The 27,809-nt window shown below is 39.3% G+C and overlaps 1 protein-coding gene across 1 annotated transcript in view; it reads left to right on the forward strand.

Annotated features, from left to right (window-relative positions):
- ADGRV1 (adhesion G protein-coupled receptor V1) overlaps nt 1-27,809 on the forward strand; it is a gene marked incomplete at its 5' end in the record, with an annotated part of 278,532 nt that overhangs the window by 87,193 nt on the left and 163,530 nt on the right. Inside the window, 15 exon segments of the mRNA XM_081943817.1 lie at nt 3,211-3,473; nt 4,128-4,303; nt 5,536-5,660; nt 6,411-6,577; nt 6,974-7,120; nt 12,462-12,569; nt 14,832-15,084; nt 15,490-15,612; nt 19,092-19,314; nt 20,149-20,353; nt 21,414-21,560; nt 22,743-22,998; nt 23,475-23,677; nt 25,907-26,083; nt 27,577-27,759. Of these exon segments, the coding sequence (XP_081799943.1) occupies nt 3,211-3,473; nt 4,128-4,303; nt 5,536-5,660; nt 6,411-6,577; nt 6,974-7,120; nt 12,462-12,569; nt 14,832-15,084; nt 15,490-15,612; nt 19,092-19,314; nt 20,149-20,353; nt 21,414-21,560; nt 22,743-22,998; nt 23,475-23,677; nt 25,907-26,083; nt 27,577-27,759 (2,756 nt within the window).

Genomic DNA, 27,809 nt, shown 5'->3' on the forward strand with positions numbered 1-27,809 from the left:
CAGGTTCTATTCAAGGTACTGGTGATGACCTATAAAGCCTCTATGGCAAGATGCCATTAAGGCTGGCATGAGGTACATGTTATCCTATCCACAAAAACACATAATCTGACAGGCCCAAGAGGAGAGCCTTTTCTGCCACAGCACTAGGGGTGGTTTCAGGGGGTATGCCCTGGTATGCACGTACCCATTGGTCAACTTTAGCTTGTCTTCCGGTACCCGTTCTTCCAAAGGCCGCATACCGGAACGCTCCCTCCCATTGCCTGCCCCCTTGCTCGCTCCCCCCCGCCCACCCATTCGCCGCTCGCTTGGCCCGTCTGTCCGCACCAGGCTTGCCCCGCCAACAGCTGCCTCATTACCAATCGGGGTGGGAAATCCATGCATAGGGATGAAAAGGCATACATTCCCCACCCCCTCCATTGGAAACAAGGTAGCTGTCAGCGCATGCCACATAGGCTTGTGCAACAGCCGAAGAAGGAACAGGAGACCAGGATTCGGCTGTTGCATAAGCCCACGGGCTCACGCTGTCCTCTTCTCTCTGACAGCCACCTGGTTAAAAAGCCATCCCCCACGGCGTTTTTCCCAGGGGGGGCTCCGCAGAACATCCCAAGACTGATGCCACCACATCTTTCCTCTTCGGGGATAGGTCCTCTTCAGAACAACAAGGCCTCTGTGCTTCCCCTCATGTTCCTCGTCTTCCAGCTGTGGCCCTATGCCGTGGAAAACATAGGTACGCGCACACCTGCACAATTACAGCCCGAAGCAGGACCAAAGTCCCTCTCCCAACTGGCCCTTCCTCCCTCAGAGGGCTTCAGAAGAAAGCTTCTGCAGAAGCCTGGGTGAGTGAGAACAAGTTCCCACCATTACAAAGTCTCCGAGGCTGTAATTGTACAGGTGTGCACGTGCACCTATGTTTTCCATGGCATGGCTTTGCGTGGCTGGCAATGACTCCAGAGCCCATCCTCGCTGCGGCTCCATGCTGTGGAAAACATAGGTGCGTGCGCATACCCCATACAATTACAGCGTCTGAGACTTCGTAACGGTGGGAACTTGTTCTCACTCACCCGGGCTTCTGCAGAAGCTTCCCTCCAAAGCCCTCCAAAGCCCTCTAGGGAGGAAGGGCCAGTTGGGAGAGGGGCTTTGGTCCTGCTCCAGGCTGTAATTGTGCCTGTGTGCGTGCGCCTATGTTTTCCACGGTGTGGGGCCGCTGCCGGAAGATGAGGAACGCGAGGAGGACCACGGAGGCCTCATCTTTCTGAAGAGGACCTGTCCCCAAAAAGAACAGATGTGGTGGCGTGGGAGGGAGGGAGGGAATCAGAGAGAGACGGACAGATACACAGAGGCAGAGAGGGGGGGAGGGAGAGAGGGAGGGAGAGACACACAGAGGGAGACACACACAGTGAGTGAGTGAGACACACATACACACACAGAGTGACAGAGAGAGAGGAAAGGAGGGGAGAGAGACAGAGAGACACACACACACAGAGGGAGAGAGACAGAGATGGACAGACTGAGAGTGAGTGAGAGACAGACAGACACACAGACAGAGTGATAGAGATGTGGGGAGGGAGGGGAGAGAAAGAGAGGTACAGAGAGAGAGACAGTCAGACACACAGAGAGAATGACAAAGAGAGACAGAGAGGGAGGAAGGGAGAGAGAAAGAGCCACACAGAGACAGACAGACAGACAGACAGACAGACAGACAGACAGACACACACACACACACACAGAAAGATAAAGGAAGAAAGAAAGAAAAAAAGAAAAAGAAATTAAGAAAAAGAAAGTGGGAGAGAGAGATGAAAGAAGGAAAAAAAAGAAAGAAAAAGAAAGAGAACTTATGACCACAATAGAGCCCAAAATATTGGTTGCTAAGCAACAGCATCATTAAGTGAGTTTCACCATATTTTCCAAGTTGGCCATGCCCACTCGGTCACATGACCACCGAGCCACTTCCACAAAACAGGCCACACCTACAGAATAGGCTCTAAAAATTTTTGAAACCCACCACTGCATAGCACCTACCCTTGAGAACATCATTCCACACCCTCCCCCCAAGGTAGGCAGGTCCTGATCTTACTGACCTTTTGGGAGGCTCTCAAGACATGGTTCTGTCATTATGCTTGGAGACCAGCGGTGGTATGGAACATGTTAGCCAGGTGTATTATTAGTGTCTGTATTGGCTGCCCTCTCCTGTTAAAATTTTTATTTTTATTTGGTTTTTAATAGTTTTATTTTGCTTTTTTATTTTTATTTATTGTTTTCTGTTTTTAATCCTGTGAACCATCTCACATAGCAACATAAATTGAGTGAATGAGAGAGTGAATGAATAAAGCTAACATAAAGCTAACATTATTAATAACAGTGGATACTTGTGCATTATTCTTCATAATCATTAGCAATTTACACAATTACCTAAAGTACTGATAGTTAGCAATGATTGCCCGACAGTATGTCATATTGTTTTGTAATTGCCTATATTGTATAATTTTTTTAAAAAAAAATCATTTTACATGTAGATTACACCTGGCTAGGTGCTGAAAGAAAAAACAATAATTTATCCTCCCTTTTATACACACACACACACACACACACACACAATGTGTGTGTGTTTAGCATGTAGAAAGTCCATAAATGGTTGTGCAATTTTTTGGGGGGGTTCTATTATTAAAAGGTTACAGTTCTTTTTAGTATTGATAGGATAATATAACAGGACAATATGAAAACTTTTGAAACTTTTAAAACATTCTTTTTTGTAGTTCATAATGGAGAAAATTAGATAGATTTCATATTATTTAAGCAAGACTATTGGGATCAGTAGAGTAAAATCAGAGAAAAATATTTATTTATTTATTAAACTTATATTTATTATGAAAGTTTTTTCTTGTTTGATGTAAATACATTTGAAATACTGAATTTTTAGTTAAGTTCTTCAGGGCTATGTTTTTCAAACTTTGCAAAACAAAGTTGGAGCACAAATTTTCCTTGTATGTATTAGAGACTTCTGTCTTGGTTTATTATGATTAACTATTTATAATCTACATAAACTTTGTTGTCTTTTACAAATTTGTACTCAAAAAATATCAAATATATACTGTACCTGAATTTAGATACCAATATTGACAACAGTGTTCTTTATTAAATTATATAGAAATATTACCCAATGAATCTATGTTGTATATTAAGGTAATCATTTCATTTATTGTCTGTTCAAAGCAACAATTACTATTCTGGCCAGTGATGACGGTCATGGAGTTTTGTCCTTCAACAATAGTGAACATTTTTTCCTAAGGGAACAGACAGCACTCCATTTAATGGAAAGTGTTGCGATATTGAATATTATCAGAGAACCGCCTCAAGGGATATTTGGAACAGTGACTGTCCAATACATAGTGCGAGAAATAAATCATTCTGAAGCATCAGTAGATTTGACTCCATCACAGGGCTATATTGTTCTAGAAGAAGGAATAAGAGTCAAGGTAATGTGCAACAAGGAGTTTCTACAAAATGTAAAAAATATATATTATAATATTGTTTTATTTTAGAAATAAAATACATAAATTGGCTTATACCATTAAATGTATATAATATGTATATTGTACTATTTACCTTAAGAACTAATTTACAATTGCAGAGCAGGATTGTACTGATTTGGATTGTAGGCAGAAGAGATTCAGATACTCAAAATGTTTGGCTCTTTCAAAAACAAAGGTTCTTTAGCTGACATCGCCGTACACGCTTATTTGGAAATATTTATTTCAATAGCAATTATTTTTGAAAATACATACATTTTATTGGGCATCTTATTTGGCAAGTTCTGATGAGTTACTACAAATAGATGGAAAAGATGGTATTTATGTGCTTCTGTTTCAAAATAATAGTGCTTATTAAGAATATTTGTAGTTGCTTTTGAGATGTGAAATTTTTATAGAGTTTCATTGTTGATTATAGTTGATCCAAGATTTTGATACTTGATTTTAAACATTATATTTTGAAGAATAAAAATTATCTTTTAGGTTATAAGAATGACAGTTTCTCCCATTCCAACATGTTGTTCTTGATTTCATTCCATGTCTTAATGTAATTATACTGGTATCCAAGATTTTAATACTAATATGTTTCCTTTCATTCAGAATCTGCATATTAGTGCCATCCTGGATACTGAACCAGAAATGGACGAACATTTCATTGTTACACTGTTCAGTCCAACTGGTGGAGCCAGATTGGGTGCAAGAACAGAAACATTGATCACAGTGTTGCAAAATCAAGCCCCTTTGGGACTTTTCAGTATCTTTCCAGTTACAGAGAGGTAAATATTGTGTTAGGTCAGAAATTAATTTGTAATTTGTATAAAAAAGTTAACTTACTTTAGTCTTTAGTCTTCTTACATTTCTTGATATTTATAATATAACACAGAAAATGGTAAATGTTGGAGTTACAGATATCAGAAGAATGTCAGGAGAAATAGGATAAATATGAACCATAAATGTTGATAGTAATTTTTTCATTGCTTATTATACATAAATTTTCAACAGGAGACAGTATATAAATATTTTAAATATATACATTAAATAAGAGTTATACATTTAGATGCTTCTATATATTAGATGGTCAATATATTGACCATCTTTTCTTTAACAGTAGGCATTTGGAGATTTCATTACTATTTCCCAGTTTTAGTTTTTATTCCTGGCATCTAACTGACATGGCATATAATTCCATGTTAGTTCTATTAAAATCTGGGTATTTCTCTGTTTCACTTTCCCTGGATGCCATGGCAAACAATGTGCAGCCCAAACTAGGAATGTGCAAAACCATTCTGGAAATTGCCTTGTGCTGCAAACAAAACAAACCTACTGCTCAAGAGTGTTGAAATGCCATTTCTTCTAAATGGCTTAACTGGTTTTGAGGCTCCCGCTTGGACTGACTATGTGTGAATGCACAGGGTAACACAGCTTTTAGGGTGACTGGTGATCAACACACAGACAGTCCTGGAAGAACTATCTGTGCACATGCATGGCCAGAGAAAAAGTTGTGAGACCCTTGAACTGGCCTGATTCCATCAGTGCTTCACTCAGTTGACAAGGGCACTCCCCAGATATTTTTGCACAATCAGTTCTATATTCACCCAAGCCAGTGACATTTATTTCCAAGGAAATATGTACGGTGGTATCTTTTGAGAAAACTGTGAAAATTCTAAAGAACCACAGCTTACATTTCTAAATATCTTGCTATGATTTATAGAATATTTACATTATAATTAGCATCTATTCTCAGAACTACTATAAAAAGTCTGCTATTTTAACATCAGGATATGTCAGATTTTACATGTGGTAAAAACAGCTTTTTTACAGAGTATGCCAATAGAACACCTTCCTTGTATTTTTATTTTATCATTTATTTAGGTGCATATTTTTATTTTGTCCTTTATTTAGTTGTATTTTTATTTTATCATTTATTTAGTTTATAGCACTTAGAGAAATGAATCTGAAAAAGGATCACTATTTATATGGATTCTGTTAAATCTTCCATAATTCTTAGGACAAATTCTATTATAGCTGAGGAAGCAAACACTACAGTCTACTTGAAAATATCTCGGAGCAATGGACTCAATACATCAGTGAGTGTGGAATGGGAAACGCGACCGGATTCTGCATTTGGGATAAGTAAGTCAATTCTTGGGTTTTGATAGGTTATACAGGATAGGTTTTTATAACTCATGTACTGTAATTTGGTCAATTCAATCACAGAGACATAAAGCCCTTTCCATAGACAATGACTGTATCCATCCAACATTGGTTTTGTGCCTTTTTGTGCCTTATATATGTCTTGGGATTCTGAGTTGTCCTCATAGCATCCCAAGACTTATATAAGTCTTGGAAGCTGCGTCAATTAACTACTGGTTTAGCTTTCCCTGTAGAAAGAAATCCAAAAAGTCTGTGCTGTTTTTTTCTTCTGTAGAAGAAAAAAGATCAAGCAGTTTCCCATTGGAGGTGTCCATCTGGTTCCCGTAATTTCCTTTTACCTGATCCCTTTCTTTCCATATTGTGTCTTTAAGGTTTTTTTCCCCTTATCTTTCTTTTTTTCTTAGTAGTTGCAATATGATCAGAGAAGAACAAGGATAGGTGCCAGTTGTTTGCTGTTTTTGTATTCTCCCTGTGGGCAACTGGAGTAAATTTTTCCATGGGAGGATACAGAAGCGAGAGGCTGGTGGTTTGGTAGGATTGTCCTGAATTGTTTCCAAGATTCTGGAATGGTTTGATAAGCAGCTGCCTAGACTTGATCCTATTTGCCTCTTTTCTTCTAGGTAATGCAATTTTAGCAGCTCATGGTCATTTGGTCAGCTATCATTATGGACTTTCTTTGTTTTATGCCAATATGCACTGTTAATAGCATTAATTTTCTTTTAATTGCAGAGGGTGGGTTAAGTGTACTGGCCATTTTACAAAGTTTTGAGGAAGAATCAATATCTAGCTGGTGTTTTTTTATGGAAGGAGACTTTTTATATGGTTTATTGTTGAGAACAAATCCAGCTGTAAAATCTTCAATATATCAATGGCGGGGAGTTTTTGTTCCTGTTGAGGTAAATACTGTAAACATTAAACTGATATTTAAGAATATTGAATCATAGCACTGTTTCAAGCTATGTGATACACAAGATAGACCTTGTTTAAAAACCACAATTAGAACCAGCAATTCCGTTGTTAAATGAAATGGTTGCTAATTGAAACCATGGCCATGCTTATATTCTTTGCTTTACAGACTTGTAAAGATCATAAATTTGAAGATTGATTGTAAAATTATTTTTTTCATCACCATCGTAACTTTGAACAGTTGCTAACTAAGGCAATCATTAAAGGAGGGCTATCTATAAATCTTATTTCAATAGAGAGGAATGTTAAATATTTTGTCTTAAAATAATTCATGGATGTTACTAATTGGATAGTAAAAAAAAGCTATTGGTTTACTTTTTGCTTAGGAATTCAGTATTGAGAACCCTCATCATTGTACTGCATTTCAAATCAATGGCTCCTCCTACTTAGTAATTACTCATGGTGGAATAAAAGAAAATAGACCTTCTAACAACACGGTGTTCTTGTTTACCTCTGGATTTCAGCTGCTAGAGGTATTGTTTCATTATCCAAACTTCCTTTCAACTTTTTTATGCCTCACATACTTGAATCAAAAATTATTCTTCCTGATAATATCAAAGATAGCAATATCAGAAAAATTATAAATACTTGTTTGTAAACCACAGTTAAGTATGCATTGAGCATGTCTTTGAGAGAAAGCTAAATACCATTTATGCACAATTAATTGAATGCTAAAAAGTATAAGATGAATTTACTTCTATGGGAAAAAATAACCTTGTTCTGCAAAAACTTCCAAAAAGTGCAAATATTTTTTCAGTCTGGAGTGGCAATAGTGTAACAAAGTTATTTCAATCTTAGAACCAATGAGTAGGTTTAATGAAAAGCCACAAGGCAGCAGACCTAAACTGTTCTCACTAATTTTTATAGGAAAACTGTAGGAATAAGCCTGAGCTTCACTCTGCAAAACCCTACCTTAGGTTTTGGTTTTGTAAAACATACTCTAGAATGCTATTTTTAAAAATAATAAATAAAAAGACTAAAGTGTTAAGTATGCTTGTGAATTTGACAACAAGATGAGGAATGAATGTGACACTGGAAATAACAAGAGGGGGATTAGATATTTGAGTGATTGGGAATTTATTTATTTATAGTTCATCTTTCTTAACAACCCATCTCCCTCAGAGATGGAATTCATTTTCAGACAAGCCAGTTCTATATAAAATATGGAGTGCATTTTAATCATGATGGTATCAGTTTACTAGTGTGTAATATCAAAAGTGTGACAGAACAGCTTTTAAAGTAATTCCAAGGAAAAAGTCAAGGGATGCAAAGAACCTAATTTTTTGAAGTCAGGTGACGAGAATGAATATTTTTATAACTTCAGAGGGAGGATATATATTTGTGGGAAATGAATATAGTCAGTCAAGAAAAACACACATTCTCAAAAATAAAGCTCCAAGTCAAAGAAAACCTAAAAACAACTGTATTATCACTGAGTGTATAGTACAATACAATACAATAGCAGAGTTGGAGGTCTTCTAGTCCAACCCCCTGCCTAGGCAGGAAACTCTATACCATTCCAGACAAATGGCTATCCAACATCTTCTTAAAGACTTCCAGTGTTGGGGAATTCACAACTTCTTGAGGCAAGCTGTTCCACTGATTAATTGTTCTAACTGTCAGGAAATTTCTCCTCAGTTCTAAGTTGCTTCTCTCTGTTAGATTCGGGCAACGAGAGAACAGACTCCGGACAAGCAGTGACTTAGCAGCTCTTTATTAATAGTAGTAGTGATCCAGCTTAGTGTGTGGTCTGAGGGTTCCCCTTTTATAGGGATCGGGTACGCCTCTCGACCAATCAGATCGATCCCTAGTTCCCGCCTTAGCGGTGGACCTGAGTGGAGACTTACAGCGATATATGCTAATATCTAACACCCCTCCCTTCTTAGACGGAGTGTTCCGATTAGTGACAAAGTCCTTTAGATATGTTGGTTTCTGTCTTATACGGGTGGATCGTCGGAGTTCGGGTTGAGTTGGAGTGGGCGTGAGATCGGCTTGTTCTGCTTGTTCCGTTCCGCAGTCAGGGGTTGGAAGGCTTTCCTCGCTCGGATGCTGTTCCGATCCGTTGTTGATCTCCGGTTCCACTCTAGATTCCTGGGTGCTGTATTCCTCTGTGTTTGGGCTCTCGGGTTGCTGACTCTCCGATGGGATATAGTCCTCGTTAGCAGATCGCAGGTTGGAGTGCGCCAGGCGGCCCCGGAGTTGGTCTATGTGCCTTTTCCAATTTCTACCGTCCTCTAGTTCCAGCAAGTATGATCGTGGACCCGTGATACCAATTACCCTTGCCGGCATCCACAGTGTTCCCCCTGCATAGTTGTGGGCGTATACTGAATCCCCTATGCTAAAACTCCGAATTTTGCTTGTAGAGTCTGGGGGCGGTGTGGCAGAGTAATTTGGGTGAAGTCGGTCCAGGTGAGACCGTAGGCAGCGGCCCATGAGGAGTTCAGCGGGGCTCCTACCCGTCGTGGCGCTGGGGGTGATATGCTGAATTAGTAGGTAATGGTCAATTCATGTTTGCCAATCACCTGGGCCCATCCTAGCGAGGGCCTCTTTTGCAGCTCGCACCATTCTTTCCGCCTGTCCGTATGGAATGAGGCCGGATGGAATGGCGCAACAAGGGCATGCCGAATTCCCTGACTTGCTAGGTATGTTTCGAATTGCATGGCCATGAATTGGGGCCCGTTATCTGAGACCAGGAGGTCGGGCAGGCCATGAGTGGCGAAAAGTCGCCGTAGTACCTTAATGACTGCCTCTGCCGTGATTTAAGTCATTAGGACTACTTCTAGCCATTTGGAGTATGCATCCACAACTATTAGAAACGTTTGCCCCTGGACTAGTCCCGCGAAATCAATGTGTATTCGCGACCAAGGTGCTTTTGGTTTGTCCCATTCTGTGGCGGGCGCTTCAGGGGGTGCTGGTCTAGACTCTTGGCACGGATCACAAGTGGCTACCCATTCCTCTATCTCTTTGTCCATGTTTGGCCACCAAACGTAACTCCTAGCTAACGCTTTCATCCTTACGATTCCCGGATGCCCAACATGTAATGCTTCTAAAACATTTCTCCGCAACGTGTATGGAATAACAACTCGATCCCCCCATAATAAACAACCTTGTAAAACCGACAGTTCATCGCGGTTTGACCAAAACAGTTTGAATTCGGGTCCCACATTTCCCTTTGGCCACCCCCTCCATACCCTAGTTTGTACTTGTCTGATAGCATTGTCCTTAGCAGAGAATCTAGCAACATCCAAGGAAGAAACAGGTCCTGAGTCCAAACAGTCAATTAATAAAACCGGTACCTCGGGGGTGGGGTCTGTTAGTAGTTCTGGAAGTGGGCAACGACTGAGTGCGTCTGCGTGCCCTAGTGTGGAGCCCGGTCGATGTATCAGTTTGTATGAGTACGCAGCCAGGAAAACAGTCCACCTGGTCATGCGCACGGAGAGTGAGACTGGTGTGGGGCGGTTTCCCGCCAAAAGACCCAGCAGTGGTTTGTGGTCTGTGATGAGTTCGAAATTGTGGCCGTAGAGATACTCGTGGAAACGTTTGACTCCTGCCACAGCGGCTAACGCTTCCCTGTCCATCTGGCTGTAGTTTCTTTCGGCCGATGATAAAGTCCTTGAGTAGAATGCTATGGGCGCTTCGTTCCCATTTGGCATTCTGTGGCTGAGAACTGCGCCGACGCCGAAAGGTGATGCATCGCAGGTCAATACCAGTGGTAGCGTTTGGCTGTATTGGACGAGTAGCGAGTCGGTCGTGAGCAGGTGCTTGACTGCAGCGAAAGCTGCTGCCTCGGAGCATCCCCATGTCCATTTCACGTTCTTGGCGAGGAGTCGATGTAGCGGCTCAGCAACGGTAGCTTTCTGTCTCAGAAAAACGCTGTAGAAGTTAACTAGTCCGAGGAATGCCTGCAACTCGGTCTGATTTTGTGGTGTGGGGGCGTCCTGGATCGCCTTAATTTTCTTTGATGTTGGGTGTATGCCCAAACCATCGATTCTATATCCCAGGAATTCTACGCTAGACACGTTAATTTGGCATTTTTCCTTTTTAAGGCGGAGACCCTTTTCTCTAATTCTGGCCAGAACAGTTCTAACTCTTTTTACTAGTTGCTCCTCGTTTGCAGCTGACACCAAGATGTCATCAAAATACGGGACGACCCCTGGTATTCCCTGCAAAAGCCGTTCCATGACGCTCTGGAACAGACCGGGAGCGATGCTTACACCGAATTGTAACCGGTTGCATTTGAAAGCACCCCTATGCATCACTATAGTCTGGGCCTCCGCCGTGGCGCTATCCACTGGCAGCTGCTGATACGCTTGTGCCATGTCTAATTTTGCAAATATTTTTCCTGGCCCCAACGAGTGCAATAGGTGTTGGACTACTGGCACAGGATACGCGCTTTGTTGTAGGGCGACATTAATTGTGCATTTATAGTCCGCGCAGATGCGGACTGACCCATCTGGTTTAACTGGGGTCACGATAGGTGTTTCCCAGCGCGCGTGATCCACCGGTTCAAGGATCCCCTGTTCTACGAGTTTATCTATCTCATCAATTTTGGGACGGAGTGCGAAAGGCACTCTTCTAGGTTTGAGTCGGATTGGCGCCACATTTAGGTCTAGATTGAATGATATTGGTTTACCCACATACTTACCAAGACCAGGGCTGAACACATCCTCGAACTCCTTAAAAATCTGCTCAGCGCTGCTGTTCTCCACGGCGTTGATTCCAGTGACTTCTAGCCCCAGGGCTTCAAACCAATCCAGTCCCAGGAGGCTCTGTAAGGGTGCGCTGGCGACGGTCACAGGCAGCTGGGCTGCGATGTCCTTGAACTGTACCCGAAACGTGCCTTGACCCACGATGGGGACCCTGTTCCCCTGGTAGTCTCGTAGCAGGATGTCTGGTGTATGCAGTTGGCACTTTTTAAGGCTAGGGATTGCCTTTTTTCATGGCGGACCATGAAATGATCGTCAGGGACGATCCCGTGTCAACTTCAAGCTCGCAAGGGGAGTCCTCCAGGAGGACAGTGATTTTCAGCTTTTTAGGCCGCTTGGTGCGGACTTGACCTATCGTTGTGAGATAGGTTCGCATTGGTTCTTTCTGGGTCAACTCTCTCTCGGCATCGGTATCCTGGGGATACTCTCTCTCGGCTCTCTGGTAGTATGCCCTCTCAGCTCTTTGTGTGTATTCTCTCTCAGCAAACTCCCTTGGATTTCTCTCTGGGCGCCCTTTGTTTTTTCACCAAGCCCCTGGGTTGGGCTTCTGTTGGCGGTACATTGGAGGCTGCCGTTGTGAGGCAGGGACTTCGCTCCGGCACACTCGTGCGATGTGCCCCAGTTTGTCGCAATGCGAGCAAACAACGTTCCTGAAACGACAAGTAGACCGGGGGTGGTTCCCTCCGCAACTTGCACATGGTGGCAATCGGAATTCGGGTTTACCCACCGAAAGCTACTATTTTTAAACGTAGATTTTTAAACCATCCTTATAAGCACTTGAAATACTTTCATCATCATTGAGTAAGCTTGATATCCACCATAAAGCACTTAACTATCCAAGTTTCATTCTTAAATGTTGTGTAAGTGTATGGATTATGTCACTTATCTTGGAGATTAATTGCCATACCTATAATGGAGCTGCTGACGCTTATAAGGAAATACTAGAAACCTCAGAGATGAATTTGGAAGTTACAGTGCTAGATGTTAATGTGTTCATTTTATTTATATCGTTTTGCCTTAAGTTGCATTGCTATATTAAAACAAGTGAGATACATTTTGAAGGTTGTAATTAGATACATGTGACTGTATTTCTTTTTCTTTCTTTCAGGTACAGTCTATATTGGTGCCAGCCACCAGTGATGTAAAATATTTCAGTTTGAATCAAAGCCATTATTTGATTATTGCAAGTTGTAGACCAGAATCTAAGTCTACCCAGGTTAGGAGAATCTTCATTTTATTTCCTGTATTTGCCTTGTTTATATATTTACCTAATATCATATTCAGAACCTACACAGCCTTGTGAATTCCTTAAGGGGATGCATACAAATCAGGCAGCAAATTCAAGTGTATATATTTGAATCATATGATCACTGGAAATATTTGAAATTTAGACTTTTTTCTACTTTTATGTTTCTATTGCACATTAATAAATGCAACTTGAGTACCACCTACATAAATATGTACCTGGCTGTTTTTGCATCCTTCTTCAGGACGTGTTTTTGTATTCATATTTGCAAATTACTGTTCTGTGTTCAAAATGATGGTTACAGATTAATCAGCTGAAGTGATAAACATTTAATGGTTAAAACTTTTCTCAGTTGGAGTTCTGCTTTAAATGTGCTCCTAATCTTCAATTATTCTTATTACTCTGGCTGATCATGCATCTCATTTTTGTATGAATCTTGAACTTGGTGCCTACATTATTGAGCACCATATCTATATTATAGCATATAAAGCTTTAATTCAAACTCCGGTTTCCCTTTGTCAATGAAGACTCCAAACCATTCTACCTTTCTGCATCCAACATGCCTCCATCCAGTGTTGATGCTTCCTCTTCAGCAAGATCTATTCAATTAATAATCAAATGTGCAAAGTAAAATGCATGGCTGTCAATGTAAACTCTCCAAAGATTGTTGTACTTCAGGGGTGTCCAAACTTGAGAACTTTAAGACTTGTGGACTTCAAGTCCCAGAATTCCCCAGCCAGCCATGCTGGCTGGGGAATTCTGGGAATTGAAGTCCACAAGTCTTAAAGTTCTCAAGTTTGGACACCCCTGTTGTACTTGAAGAGAGAAGTCACATAGCTTTGGAGCGATGTCAAAAGTTTTATGGACTAGAAGGGGAACAAAAGAGTTTATTACCTTAACACATAGTTAATTGTATACATTTCACATAAGTTTCAGGGAAAAAAGTGCTTTTTAGCCTTGAGTTGTTTTGCAAAATTTCAGTCAATTAATGAGTTATATTTACAGTCAAAAGGTAACACCTTCAGAATTCTCTTTGCTTTTGAGATGCAGTAAAAGTTCTGGTGGTGTTCTTGAGCTTACTTTCCAGCTGAAGGTAATTGAGAATTCTGTTGCTCCAAACAGCCCTGGTTTTTTTTAAATTAATTTTTATTGAATGTTTTAATCTTTAAACACAGTAAAAAAGACACAACAAGGAAAAATACACAATAAAACAAAACAAAACACGGAACATACATAACAATATAGAGTAATTTTACAGCTTTCAATATCAGCTTTCCTGCTTAGCTTTTATTATAACCTTGTTCTATGATATAACAAGCATAATATTAACACTTATAGTAATATTAATTATTTGTATCTCCATCTATTTGTATTCTCTATTTCCTGTTTTGGCTTCTGATTTCTAGCCACTTGTACATTTTATTCCATACTTTATAGAAGTCCGATTCTTCTCTTTCTTTTAGCTCTATTGTCATTTTGTACATTTCTGCACATTCAAGTATTTTCCTGATTGTAGTTTCATCTGAGGGTGTATTAATTTTTTTCCAATTTTCTGCGAAGGCAATCCTGGCTGCAGTGAGTATATGTATGATTATGTATTGAGATTGTTTGTCCATTTTTTGATCCAGTAGTCCTAGTAAGAATGCTTCTGGTTTGAGTTCTATTTTTTGCTCAGTAATTTCTTCTAACCACTTTCAAATTTTGCACCAGTACTTCCTTGTGATGGGGCACATCCACCAAATGTGATAAAATGTTCCAGGCTTGTGATTGCATCTCCAACAATTAGGGGATAGATTTGGGTACATTTTGGCCAATCTCGCTTTCCTTTTCTGAAAAAAGACCCGTGATAAGAGGTTCCTCGGGATATGTTTTTGTCAAATTTAATTGAAGTCTGTAAACTTGCAGACTGCCAGAGATTATAATATAACGTATAAACCATAATGAATCCATAATGAAATAAGTGCAGGAGTGCCATGCTCTACTATGAAGATAATCATTATGTTTTCTTTCAAAAGGAAAATTTAAAAAGAATTATGTAAAATTATATGGCACCAATTTAAAAGCTCTTCCTTGAATAATTCCTATTGCTGCTTATTTATGTACATAATGAACAAGAAATATAGTCCAGTTTTCCATATTCCATACCAGGTGTCATATTTAAGATAAAGATATTATAACTTATTTGATTTCTTCCAGTTTTAGTTGTAACTAGAGTTCTTTCGCATTTTACAGATTTTCCAATGGAATAATGGCATCTTTATATTCCGTAATCAACTCTCTGTGAATGGTGTTTTGAGTCTGGATTTTTTCCCCAGGGGAAGTACAACATATCTAGTCATTGTCCCTTGTGAATCCATGCATACACCTCTTTTATTCAAGTGGTCAGAAAATAATTTTATAAGGTTTCAAGAAGTGCCAATCAATGGAATAACACAAGTCAAAGCTGTCATTTCTGGATCTGACATCTACCTAATTTTTGCAAACGGTACTCATATTTGATAGAATTATATTAAGTGTGGAAACTGAAGCAAGAAAAAAGTTTTAATGATTCTTATAATTAATAAGTTGCTTTGTTTAATGATGATCTTTTGATATATACTTACTATATAACATTTTAAAAAGGCCAACTATGCAAAGTTGATCATATATTGGGGGGATTGTGCTAGTTGTTTTTTCCTTTTCTTTCAAAATTTGTTTGACAATGGTTTCTTCTGATATTAGGGACATAAGAGAAAATAATTTGTAATGAATAAATGAAGGAAACAGGGTTGTAGTTCTATAATCCATAGTGTTTCCTAAAATGAACTAGTATATTAGATGTTACTATTTATTGATTAGTAGTTATAAATACCCATATTCATAGAAAGCTGTCTGATTTTACTCTCCATAGAGCTCAACAGTACATGTGAAATTTTTATCTGGGAGTCAGGGCAATTTTCCTTCAGATATTTTCAGTCCATTTCCATCAGAGCAGTAAATGCAATCCATACTTCTTTCCCACCTTCAGGTTTAGGTAAGTATGACAATTATCTCTAATACTGCATTAATTCAAACATGATCCCCCCCCCCCCGGTCCCCTCGCCAGATATAATTTTCCTGTAGGGGAAAATGCATTTTTTACACCATCATCATAAATAACACTATTGGCCTTTTGGAGCTGTGAGATGTACAGTTGGTCATGATTTTTCAAAATAAGCACTTTGACCAATTTGGATATGGATATTACCTGCATCTTAATGGCATTGTCAGATATGAAATTGCATTAAAAAGTCATTTTATTTGTGCACTTTGTTTATTAGCCTAGTATGATTAGTAATAGAGTCATTCTCACAACCCAAGCTTCCAGAGAGAAAGAAAACAAACTTACAGAACAATTAACATGTATCTTAATCATGTGTTCAGAATAAAGTTTTTTTTTGTTGCTGATTGGAAGAAAAATGGATGTGTTAGCTGGACTGGCGGTTGATTTCCCCAGGCTTATGGTCCTGGGGGATTTCAATCTGCCTTACATTGGCGAGACATCCGAGTCACCTTGGGAGTTCATGGTTTCCATGACAGCTATGGACCTAACTCAGTTAATTCAAGACCCCACCCATAATGGGGGACACACGCTCGACCTGATTTTTGTCTCTGGGCAGTGGATGAATGATCTAGATTTAGGGGATATTTCTATTCAACCCTTGTCATGGCCTGATCATTTCCTCATCAGGCTTGACTTCCATACTGCTACCCCTCGCCGCAGGGAGGCGGAACCGACTAGATGGTTCCGCCCTAGGCACCTGATGGACCCCGAAAGGTTCCTGATGGAGCTTGGGACTTTTCCTGAATCCCTTGCTCACAACTTGACCGAAGCCCTAGTGGAAGCTTGGGATAGGGCGGCCGCTGGGTCCTTGGATCGCATTGTGCCTTTGCGGCCTCTGACCCGGTGTCGATCCCGGGTGGCTCCCTGGTTTACCGAGGAGCTCCGGGAGATGAAACACCGGAAAAGACGCCTAGAGATTGGCTGGAGGGCCAGCCGGTCCGAATCTGATCGAACACTAGTAAGAATTCATATTAAATCCTACTTAGTGGCGATGGAAGCGGCAAAACGGCAACATTTTTTCACTCTTATCGCATCCGCAGATAACCGCCCAGCCGCCCTGTTCAGGGTGACTCGTTCCTTACTTAACCAAGGAACTGGGGAAGACCCCTTGCAGGGTAGGGCTGAAGAATTTGTTCAGTATCTGCAGGATAAAATCGCTCAGATCCGGACAAGCTTGGACTCTGACTGGGTAGATTTGGGCGAGCCGACGGGGATGAATCTTGAGGAGACAATCTGGGATGAGTTTGACCCTGTGACCCCCGAGGGCATGGACAGGATTATGGGGAGACTCAGTGCTGCCACTTGTGTGCTGGACCCGTGTCCCTCTTGATTAGTTTCGGCTTCCCGGGAGGTGACACGAGGCTGGCTCCAGGCGATTACCAACGCTTCATTGAGAGAGGGGTTCTTTCCCACCGCCTTGAAGGAGGCAGTGGTGAGACCCCTCCTTAAGAAGCCTTCCCTGGACCCAGCTTCTTTAGCCAACTACTGTCCGGTCTCCAACCTTCACTTTGTAGCGAAGGCTGTCGAGAGTGTGGTAGCACGTCAGCTTCCCCAGTACCTGGATGAAGCTGTCTACCTGGATCCGTTTCAGTCGGGTTTCAGGCCCGGGTACAGCACGGAGACGGCATTGGTCGCGTTGGTCGATGATCTCTGGCAGGCCTGGGACAGGGGCTGCTCCTCTGTCCTGGTCCTATTAGACCTCTTGGCGGCTTTCGACACCATCGACCATGGTATCCTACTGCGATGACTCGGGGGGTTGGGAGTGGGGGGCACCGTTTTATGGTGGTTCTCCTACCTATTGGATCAGTCGCAGTTTGTGTTGACTGGAGGGCAGAGATCGACCCCCAGGTGCATCACTTGGGTGCCCCAGGGGTCGGTTCTCTCACCCCTACTGTTCAACATATATATGAAATCGCTGGGCAAGATCATCCGTGGTTTTGGGGTACGGTATCATCAATATTCTGATGATACCCAACTTTCCATCTCTACCCCAAACCACCCAAACGATGCCCTCAACGTGATGTCCCGATGCCTGGAGGCTGTGCGGATCTGGATGGGGAGGAACAGGCTCAGGCTCAATCCCTCCAAGACTGAGTGGCTGTGGTTTCCGTCATCCCGATTTGTGCATCTTGTTCCATCTTTGATGACAGGGGGAGAAATTTTAGCCCCCTCAGAGAAGGCTCGCAATCTGGGAGTCCTCCTGGATACGCGGCTTAGTTTAGAAGAACATCTGATGGCCGTGACCAGGGGGGCCTTTTACCAGGTTCGCCTGGTACGTCAGTTGCGCCCCTTCCTGGATCGGGATGCTCTGTGCACAGTCACTCATGCCCTCGTCCTTTCTCGCCTGGACTACTGCAATGCTCTCTACATGGGGCTGCCCTTGAAGAGCACCCGGAGGCTTCAGCTGGTCCAGAATGCGGCCGCACGGGTTATCATGGGGGTACCTAGGTGCCCCCATGTTACACCCCTTTTAGGCGGCCTGCACTGGTTACCGGTTGTCTTTCAGGTGCGATTCAAGGTATTAATTATGACCTTTAAAGTGCTCCATGGCTTAGGCCCAGGGTACCTGCGAGACCACCTACTGCCACCAATAGCCTCCCACCGTCCAGTACGATCCCACAGAGTTGGCCTCCTTAGGGTGCCGTCGGCCAGACAGTGTCGGCTGGTGACCCCCAGGGGGAGAGCCTTCTCTGTGGGAGCGCCTTCCCTCTGGATTGAGCTGCCCTCGGAGCTTCGCATAATCCCTGACCTCCGGTCCTTCCGACGCGCCCTAAAAAGTTGGCTTTTCCAACAAGCCGGCCTGGCCTGTTAATTTTATTTAATTTTTAAAATGTGAGTGTTATATAAATTGGGTTTGTTTTTTGGACTGTTTCTAATTTCCTTTTAACTTTTGTACTATGTGTTTTTTAATGCTGTACACCGCCCTGAGTCCTTGGGAGAAGGGCAGCATAGAAATCCAATAAATCCAATTCAATCCAATCCAAAAATGAGAGCATGCTGCATTTGCTGCAAAGTGCAAACATTTCTTCCCTCCTTCAGGAACGCTTTGCACAGCTGCTTGCACAAATCTTTCCCTGATTGTCTAAATATGGCAGTGCATGAACAATTGCTTTGCTATGTTTGTGATACAAGCAAAAGTGTTGTCTACATTCAGATGAATGATGTGGTAAGCCTTAGAAGCAGCCATGCTGAGCTTCCAGGGGACGTGGTTGCTTCAAGGACTGATGTTTATTCATTTCAGTGCCCTTTGGAGTACCCTTTTAAGTGTTTTGTATATTTTTAAAACAGAAAGTGCTGAGTAAATGCGAAATATACCTTGAACAAAACCAATTAAATATTTTTAAATTTTTTTAGCATAATATATTAACATGTTTCTCTAACATTCTTATCTTCTTTGATTCTTGCTGTAGTGCAGGTGTTGTTTGCCAGCAAAGATAAATCAGCTCTGTATTCCTGGAACTCAGAAATGAATCAGTTTTCTCATTTGCTAGATGCTCCTTCTGCCAATCATATTTCCAGTATCAATGTAAAGTCTCTTAATTCTAACAAAAGTCTCATTGTTGTGACTGGAGATTCCTATTGCTATATTTACGAGCTAACTGCAATTTCAAATCAGTCAGATTTTATACCTAGGTATGATTTTATTTTTTTATATTGATTATTGTTACTTTTGTTAGTTACAGTTTATAAAACAATGTTACAGTCATCATACTACTGTTCTTTCTTTTGCTGCAAAGATTTGAGTTCCTAATACAATTCCTTCCATGTTCTGAATCTTTCACTTTCTAGTGAAAATTCTACCTTGAGAAAGTGATAGTCAGCAGCCGAGGACACTATCTTGGAATTGTTCAGAAATACAGGAAAGAGTACTGTTAAATATTATAAACAAAATATGACCAAATTAAAGATTATAATGGAATATGGTAGCCTAGAAAGCTGATAGAAGTCTGCTGACTATTTTTTTGATTGATTGATTGATTGCCAAGAGACCTTTTTCCTTTGGGATAAAACTGGATAAAGTCTTAAAGCAATGAAATTAGTCTAATCTAAATGGAATGCAGTGTATATTATTTGCTTAAAATATGTATGAGGTACAAATGAAATGTCTTGCTAAAATAATATGGAGACAGAGAGCTTCCACGCCGCACTGCTCCATACATACTACTTTTAAAATCTGCTTCAATGTGTGGAATGATATCTCAAAACAGACTATAAAAACTTAGGGATTTTATAGATAGGAGGAAAAGGATAAATTACTCTTTATAAACATGTCTATTTGCTTATTTTTGAATTGACCTCATGTTTCCTGTAACACTTAAGTTAATAGCAACAAATTCGTAACTGATAGAAATTGTTTTTTAAAGTACCTAAAATTACATTTTTTCTGTATCAAAACTGATTTTACTTTGTCCCAGAAGAACAATTGTTTAATTATAAATATGCTGTACATCTGTGTTTTTATGCTAGTTCAGGTGAACTGATATTTGGACCAGGAGATAAAGAAATTGTGATAGCAATCAATATTTTTGATGACATAGTCCCAGAGGAAGAAGAATCTTTTGGAGCATGGCTGAAAAATCCAATGGGTGGTGCAGAAATAGGTCCTAATGGTTATGTGACCATAGTGATACCCTCTAATGATGATGCTCATGGAGTTGTTGCATTTGCCCAGGTAAAATTAAAATATTAAATTAAATATTTTTAATACTAGGCTCCTGTTAACACATATGGAATGCATTCATGTTTATAACATTGTAAACACAACACCAGTATGATAAGCAGCTGTCTTAGTAACATATCTCACCATATTATTCATTTGTCTTTGGATAGCAAGATGGATAGTATATAAAAGTAAAAGTAAATAAAAATGCTTTGGAACCTGCAATTTCTGTCATGTCATACTGGTTTAATTGTGAATTCTGTTGTGATGGCTTATAAAATTAGGAAAATGTATTGTTTTACTGATCAGATTTATATCCTAGCTTCCCCAAGGCAATTTAATAGTTTACACTGATGACAATACATAATAATACTGCATGGTTAAGTTAGTCTGACAGATCACTGGTTCAAGGACACCTGAATCCAAGGTCTTAAATTTAAGTCCAGTAATCTATTTGCTACCACATAATGGTATCATGATGGGTGTCAAAATGCATATAAAACCTGGCCTAACTTATTTATTGTTTATTACTATTGTGAAATTAAATATAAGGAACTCAGTTTCTTCATTGGCTGCATTTTAGCCATACTAATTTTCTCTGCTGTAGAAGGTTGTCAAAATGGGAACCAACATTTCTCAGACTAGATAGAACTTTTAAGTAAATAATGACAGAAATCTCCCAATCTTAAGGAAAACTTTAGTAGAGCTAAAGGCAGGTGGAATTGATTTCAAAATTTTGCAGTAGGCAGATCTGCATGCATATGGATAAAGAAAGGAAAAGTGCTTCTTCCTATTGTGGAATAAAACCACATCACATCTTTGAGTGTTAGTGGATACCTCAGTATGAGTTAAATGTCTGGGGAGTATAGACATATTGCTGTGCCTGAAGTAAAGGTTCACTGCTTTTATTAAAGCAAAATCTGATAGTCACACTTTTTCAGTTTAAATTATGATTTTAACTATTTTTATACATTTTTGAATACATGGTCATTCTTTTTTGTTAGTGTTTAAAGAGCAATATATGCATGTTAAACTATCTACGTATTATTTTTCATCATTGGCATATTTTTAGAATTCCTTATTTAAACAAGCAGAAGAAATGGAACAGGACACCTTGATCACCTTGAACGTTGAGCGCTTAATAAGTACATTTGGACATGTTATAGTACACTGGGAAGCTAGCGGGAGTATTAATGACATATTTCCAACTTCAGGGGTGGTATGTATTTTGCCAAACTTTTAGCTACAGAAACTGCCAACTAATTTAATTGCTAATGTATTACTGATCTAATTAAACAAGAATCAAATTGGCTAATATTAACTTAGAAGTTTTCTTCCCTCATATTGTCCCTTAATTTCTTGATCTAAAAATTCAAAATCATTTTGACTTATGGAAAGAACCATTTCTTCCTTTGCTTTCATGCTTTTAGATAACTTTTTATCTAATTTTCTTAAACTAAAAGAAAAAAAACAAAATTAAGAAAATTAAAATGTAAAGAAACTAGTAATTTGTTTGATTGTAATCGTAATAGTAATGTTGTTTAATATTCTTAAATCAATGCAATAAGGCCATTAAAAACACATAAAATTGTAAATGCAAATCAATTGTCAAAGTGCCCAAAATGCAATCATATGACTCCAAGGTGAGTGAAGCAGTTATAAATTCGAGGATAGGACTTGAGTAGGTTTCGGGGAATTGGTTATAACTCTGAATAGTCATCAAGTGAGGTATATTTTTATATAAATAATGAATTTCCTTTGGTTGAAAAAGTGCCTTCTGTGTGATGTAACTTCAGTCCTTCGTAGGGAAAGAAAGTTGTGATATACACTATTTTTTAGAAAACTTAGAATTTTAATACAAAAAGTAAAATAAACTTTGTTAGACATAAGAAAAATCTAAAATCATATTAGCATACCCTTCCCCTCCAACAACATTAAGTTTCTATCTGGTAAATGCAAAAGTTGTATATTTAAGCCATGGGATTTGCAATAGTCTTAATAGGAAATACAGGAATAAACTGCAGATATTAAAATCTCCTCTTCCTAAAATTGGGTAAGGTACTACCTGATATTTCAACTTGCTTCAATCTGCTTTCTTCAAAATATGTTGGACTATAAGAGTAGTTACAGTTCAGCTTCCCTGAAAGATTTTATTTTGTACCATAGGTAAACAAAATAAACACTGAAAAGAAAACAAGCATTACTAATTCAATTACTGGTTACAACTTGTATATTTAAGCAATATTGATATTGCAATTTGATTAGGATAATTTGATTAAATGTTTCTTTTAACTGGTACAAAAACTGCTAATTTTCATAGGATTGCATCTTAAAACTGTTGTGTTAAGCCACAATTATGTAGCAAATATAAAGTTGTATATTTTCTTGTTAAATTCTGTAGGTGGCATTTTCAGAGGGTCAGGCTTTATCAACAGTAACATTAACAGTCCTTGCAGATGTTATTGCTGAAGCTACAGAGACACTGATTATAACTCTCACTCATATTAGCACCGTGGGCATTCAAGACCCCCAGAGAGGAGCCATAATTGATAAAAATCGAGCAAAAGCTATACTTACTATTCTGCCCAATGATACTCCCCTTGGTGTGGTGGGATGGCACACAAATTCTCTCTTTAACAAAGTAGCAGAGCCTGAAGGTGAGTAAGTCTGAGAAAATCCTAGAGAAATTCAAGTATATATTTCCAGATTTTTTTTAAAATGTTGCAGTTACATCTATAGATTTTAAACTAAATATTTCTGAATATAGTTTCAAACATTAACTTAATATTGGAGGACCAATATAATATGTAAAACGTAATATATGAGTAGCAAGAAATTATATTTCTGTATTTAAGTGAGATAGTTCACTAATTTTTTAAAAAGTCTTTGAAATGTTCAAAAAAACTATGTTTAGAAAAGAGTGCTTACACTTTTCTTAATGTCCTAATTTTTATCATTACAAATTATTATTTTTTTGAGCCCAGAGAAAATACAATTTATAGAGGCAAATGTATGTAAGTAATATTACTATTATGTAGTCCATTGGCCATAATCATATTAGTTTTGGTTGGAAAAAACAGGCTTTTTCAATAAGTATATATATTCATTAACTTTAATATTGTTTTTTTCCTAGGGAGATCAACTACTATTACTTTACATATTTTCAGAGAACAACCACCTGTTGGTGATATTAGTATGCACATAATATCCCATCCTATCTTTTCACTCCCTCTTGTTAATCAAGCCATTGAAAATGAAGATTATAGATTGGAAAACAAGACCATTATTATGACAGAGAATATAACATTAGTTTCAGTTAATGTAACCATTTTACCAGTGAGTATTTCAAAGTATATAAATAGCTTGTAGCAAGCCTATATGTGAATGACATATGAAAAGTGAAAATACTTTTCTGATTAATATTTTTGCATAAAATAGGATAGCACTCAATAATTTAATGTTACCATTCCCTATACATCTATATCTGGACTAATTATATTCCCTGTAATTAAAAACCTATTTTTTCACTATCTTTCATCTTTACAGTATATTTCATACTTTAAGTATTTACACTAGTTGAAAATTCCCAAGTTGATTAATGTTTCAATATTATTTGTGTGTGAGAACAACTACAGATATACCTACTGTGTTTCCCCGAAAATACGACATGTCCTCATAATACAGCCATGCCACATTTTTCTGGTGGGCAAAAATATAAGCCCCCCTGCATATAAGCCCCCTGGACAACCCCCGACCTCTGGCCAGGCAGAGCGCCACTCACCAACCTAGCAGTATCCTGAAGGTGCCAAGCCGCGGGAACCTGGGGGGAGGTGAAGGTGATCGCATTGCTTGGTGCCTTCGGGATACCACTAGGTTGGTGAGCAGTGCTGTGCCCAGCTGAAAAGGGGGGTTGCTAGGTGGCTGCTCTCTTGCGAGTAGGCTCCCAAAGAGCTGGGCACAGCCTCATGGGTGAATGGCTGTGTTGCGCTGCCAAAGCAGCGCAACACAACAGCCATGAAGCGACCACGCTCACAAGCAGCCACCCGGCAAACCCCCTTTGCAGCCGGGCACAGCGCCATTCATTGACCTAGGGGTATCGCCAAGCCACGTGAGCACCTGTTTGATGCCGCCCGGCTCCAATGGCATGGCACTTTCCAAATGCCAGTGAATGGCGCTCTACACGGCTGAAGAGGGGGGTTACGTGAGCGGCTTTTCCGCTCTCGCTCATGTGCCTCCCAGCCTTATGATGCATGGCTCAGCTCTCATTACAGAGCCAGGGCACCACCACCGCCGCCGCCATCCCAGCCTGGCTTTTTCTGCGGCTTCCAACCTGAGTCTTTTGGCAGTAGCCGCTCTGGGCGCACTCTCACTGGTTGTGGGCCAGCTGCCTGCAGAGCATACAACCATAGACCATGTGCCCAGGGCTGCGACAGAGCAACACAGCCATTCACCTATGAGGCTGTGCCCGGTTCTTTGGGAGCCTGCTCGCAAGAGAGCAGCCCCCCAGCAACCCCAAAACAATAAACCCTCCCCCATAATAAAGCCCAAGCCATATTTTGTAGGTAAAAAGAAAATAAGACCCTGTCGTATTTTCGGGAAACACAATATGTACTTTATGATTGATTGATTAATAAATGAGTTAATAAATAGAAAACCTACTGGTGTATTGCCTTCTACAATTTGTAATCTCAACAACTTCTACTTTTTATCTACATGTTCTCTGAATAAATGGTATGGACTATTCTACCATATTTATGATATACTATTAGTAATAATTTATTAAAGAGACAGTGAGCTCCTGGGCAAGTAGCTAGCTTGGTTGCCAGTCATTTTTCAGCCCTAGGAAGGAGGATTGGCAAACCACTTCTGGAAAACTTTTCAATACAATTTAATAGAACAAAAATAAATCCGTATGTTGCCCAACCGCCAGTGATTGTGGTTTCTATTAAAACATTTCATGCTTATTTTCTGATACTACAATTTGTACAATCTATGCTGCACCTCACCTGGATAGATTTTCCTCATTTTTGTGAAGGCAAATTGATTCCAATCTAGTATATTGTGACATTTCTCTACAAGCCATATCATCTTTTGGTCCAGACAAGTCTTAATTAAACTCAAACAGAGGATTTGAATTTAGTTTCACAAAGTGATAAGGCCAAAATCATTTATTCCTGTTAAGGTACAATTGCAGGTTTGATAGGACAGGTAGATATAATCTGGGAGATGCTGTCCTTCAGACAATCTGAACCCTTTTATCTTTAATAATTAACCTTAATGAATTTAATTTATCTTTAACTTTTCCTTAAACGGATTAGGTAATTAGATATACAGAGAAGAGCAGATTTTGATAGAAGGAAATTATATTTTCAGCAAAGAAAATATAATTTTTAACAACCATTTGTTTTTATATAACTAATCTTCTTTATATTAAGGGAATTGATTGCTTGGTCATCCCTGTCTTTACTTTCCATTGAAACAAACATAACTTGAAATGATTTCTCTTACTAGTCTATCCAAAATCTGAATCTGCAAAACAATTTAAAATATTTTTTTATCTTACAGGATAATATTCCAGAATTACAAGAGGGTTTTTTAATCAATATTAGTAGTGTGCAATTACTGAACTCTTCTCTTACTAGAGGGCAACAGAGCATGAAGAAACTTGGTTTAGAAATAGCTGAGATTTTAATTGAAGAAAATGATAACCCCAGAGGAATATTTCAGTTCAATATTACCAAGGTGAGAACAAACTGAAACATCTCTGTCAAGAGCAGTAGAAACTATTCTTATTCTAAGCTGACAGTTTCAATGTATGTAGGTAATAATACATAGGTTAATAATGTGAAATTATAAATCTTTTACCCATGCTTAATATGCCCATTGCTATTATGTTTTCCTATGATATAATGAAGCCAAGTGGTCCATAATTATAATTTTCCTATTTATTTATCTTAACCTGAATGTGACAGGATTAGTTGGCAAAGAGTTGCTAAAGCATCTATTGATCCTTACCAGTAAAGGTCTTGAATCTTTTTCATTCAATCAATTTCATTACAATCTGGTGACTTTCAGTAGCTTACATATATAATGCATACTGTATTATGTAATATGTCAAAATAATTAAATATTATTCCTGTAAGATCTGGGAGGTTGGGCACTAGATTCTATTTAGAACAGGCATTTCTGCAGGTACTCAGATGCCAAACCATAAAGGTCAAAACCAGCACGTTAATTTATACCTGAAAATCAGGTATCACTTAGTTTAAGCCTGTAAATTCCATATTATGTATTTCCAGCATGGAGAGCCATTGAATATGCATTCAGAATTATTTGTAATTTTAAGAAGTCTTTACAGGCAAGTAGGTTGTAGTAGCCTGTTACAGTGGTAATGAGGGTGTAAGTTTTAGCCTACTAGGTAAGGCCACAAGTGGAGCATTACTTGAACTTGGGTGAAGACATTTCTACTTGTTATTCTACCTTCAAGCAGGAGCTGTGAGCGTAGATGGGCCCCCAATTGTGAATCTGTTCCTTCACTGTGCTTGTGAGATAATAGAAGTAACACTACTGTTGATAGAGAATCTTAATAGACAAACTGTAGTTACATCTTTCTTAGATTACACTTGAAGCTGTTCTCTCCCATCCAAACCCTTAAAATCTCCAGGCAGTAAAAATGGAGTATCAATAGTATTTCACCTACCTCTCCATCTGTTCCCCTCAGTAGACAAATTTGGCAGGGATCCAAAGAACAGGTGGCACAATACAATATTGACAGATTTTCGACCACTTCACAGTATTCATAGGCTAAAAGGATTCCTGACAATATGCCATGATAAAGAACGACCACTATCAAAGACACTCTCCATACATTTAAATGAAGAAATAGAAAAGCTGTAGCATTTCTCATAAAATAGGCCACTAATAATTTAGAATAGGCAATGATAATTAACTAAAAGCTTTTATTAAGGGAGAAAGCTCTCAACTATTCCATGAGAAAATCCAGAGGCAGAAAATGAGTCTATTTATGTATGTGATAAATGTGTTTGTACCTTTGTTATTACTACTCTCACTTTGGCCTAATGATCCCTGAAACAATTAACATTTTATTAAAAATATAATAGTGCCTGTATTTCAGAAGGAAGACGGTGAAGAAGAGAAAGAGTGAGATATAATATATAATATATTAAATATAATAGGATATATATACGAGTTAGGAATTGCTCTTCTCTTTCAAGGATATGAACAGGACAGTGGTTGCTTATGAAGTACCACCACCAGATAATATTCTGAAGTTGTCCATTGTTCGGAAGGCAGGAACATTTGGATCAATAAAACTGGATTGGGAAGCCACACCTGCCTCTGCTAGTCTGAAAGACTTTTCACCATCATTTGGAAATCTTATATTTGCTGATGGACAAGTATGTAACATATTGATAAATCATCCCCTCCCCACATTTTTATCATCTTA

This window comes from Natrix helvetica (assembly GCF_964273705.1).
Source record: "Natrix helvetica genome assembly, chromosome: 2".
Classification (NCBI taxonomy): Eukaryota; Metazoa; Chordata; class Lepidosauria; order Squamata; family Natricidae; genus Natrix; species Natrix helvetica.